The sequence below is a fragment of the Protobothrops mucrosquamatus genome, unplaced genomic scaffold (genome assembly GCF_001527695.2).
Source record: "Protobothrops mucrosquamatus isolate PMUCROS unplaced genomic scaffold, P.Mucros_1.0 scaffold1325, whole genome shotgun sequence".
NCBI classification, from domain to species: Eukaryota; Metazoa; Chordata; class Lepidosauria; order Squamata; family Viperidae; genus Protobothrops; species Protobothrops mucrosquamatus.
The window spans coordinates 34445-36389 of NW_015387525.1; the positions used below are offsets into that span (position 1 = coordinate 34445).

Below are 1945 nucleotides of genomic sequence, written 5' to 3' on the forward strand. Positions count from 1 at the left end.
TTCCCCTGTCTCTTGTAGCTAACAAAGTGAGAAAGAGCCTGTGGCCTAGGGGCAACACTTCTGCTTAACATGCAGACAGCCCAGGTTCGAATCTCAGCAAGGGTATGTCTGGCTGATGAAAACCTAATAAGGTTAGAAATAGCTATCCCAGTACTCCCTTAATTCTTTGTTAGCAATCCAAATTTTGAAAAACATATATGTAAATGTATATATGTATATGTATTATATGTATATGTATATATGTATATGTGTCTTTAATTACATTAAAAATACGAATCCTGGGTGTGTGCATGTTGGAAAAACAAAGAAAGAATCGAACACCAGGATGAAAATACAAACAAGACTGTTTAATGTAAAACCACTTAGCTTTCGTCGGCCAAACTGCCGACGTCGTCAGAGTGAAAGTAGTATATACATATGTATACTGTATGTATTATATGTATACCGTGTTTTCCCCAAAATAAGACCCAACTGGAAAATAAGCCCTAGCATAATTTTCAGGATGCTCATAATACAAACCCCACCCCAAAATAAGCCCCAGTTAAGATCGTCAGCCAGACAGACGCATTTAGTACCGTATTTTCCCCAAAATAATCCCTAATGCGGCTTTTGGAGCAAAAATTAATATAAGACCCGGTCTTATTTTCAGGGAAACACAGTATGTATTTAAATTGGAAGCACATCTTCCCACCATAGGCCAGTTATGTCCTGCCATTGAGTTATATACCAGTAAATGAATTACAGATATTCCTCACCATGGGAACATAATTAAACCCAGAATTATGATAAGTCACTGTGGTTGTAAGTTGTGTCACGTGGCCGGACCCAATTTTTTTGCTGTGGTCATTAAGTAAACACTGCAGTCCTTAAGCAAACATGGTGGGGTGGGGTGGGGGTTTCAGCAAACCCATTTGAGTCGAACTGGAAGTAAATGCTGGAAATCGGCAAAAGAACGCTGAAAAACGCACAGTCATGTAAAACTGTAAATGTGAGCCAGTTGCCACCTTAAATGTGATTGTGTGACTATGTACATGTGTATTGCCAATTGTGTCACTTCAAAAATGGGTTTTAAATAGCTTTGAGGTGGAGTGGGATGTCCGCTGTATAGGGTTGTTAAGCGCCTGATAATAAGTTGAGGACTTGAAAAGGAACTATTGTCCATGAAAGAGCACATTAAGTAGAGTTGGCTGGTCATCCTTGGGATGTCCTTCCAGTTAATTGGAGTCTCCTGATGTCTGTTTATCTATCCATGTTCAGTCTCATGTCTCTTCCTTTCTCTCCTTTGACCGCATCCAGTGATTCCTCCTCCAACGATCCACATCGACAATTACGATGAAAACTCCATAAGCTTCACCCTCAGACTAGACGCCAATATTCAGGTGAGATATATTCTTTTTATTTTTAATTGCCACTTTTAACAATCTGTATGGTTGTTTCTCAAGTGCTGCACCCTCGATACCTTTCCTAAGAGGGATCCATCGGAAATAAAAATAAAAGTGGAATTTTGGGAAGGGTAGGGGAGAAATTATCTAGTGTGTGTTTGTGTGTGTGTGTGCAGGCTTTTTTTTGTTTGTTTGTAGTACCAATCTACAATTCCTGGGAAGAAGAATGCTTAATTATACTAATTCTACATAAATACATTATTGAGGCCAGGATCTAATTAGCCAAAATTGGCTTTCCTCCCTGATTTCACCTGAATTCTAATTCTGTTCACAATGATCCTTTCTCTTTTGCCTCTGTGAGTTTTCCCCAAATGTATGTCAAGGGGCAGCTCGGCCCTTGAGCAGTTTGGAGAAGACAGACCTCCTTGTCTTTATCCCTTTTTCACAATCATAATATTTCCGTATTCTCAAAACAGCTTTTATAAAGGTTCTCCTTTATTAAAAAATAATAATTGCCTTTTGTGGACGGGGCCCTTTTCTTCCACTCGTGTGAAACCAAGCCA

At 39.2% G+C, this 1945-nt stretch overlaps 1 protein-coding gene across 1 annotated transcript in view; it reads left to right on the plus strand.

The window, feature by feature from the left end:
- SORL1 (sortilin related receptor 1) overlaps positions 1-1945 on the plus strand; it is a gene marked incomplete at its 5' end in the record, with an annotated part of 44219 nt that overhangs the window by 34439 nt on the left and 7835 nt on the right. Inside the window, one exon of the mRNA XM_015821405.1 lies at positions 1297-1407. Coding sequence (XP_015676891.1) covers positions 1297-1407 — 111 coding nt within the window. The remainder of the gene's footprint in view (positions 1-1296; positions 1408-1945) is intronic.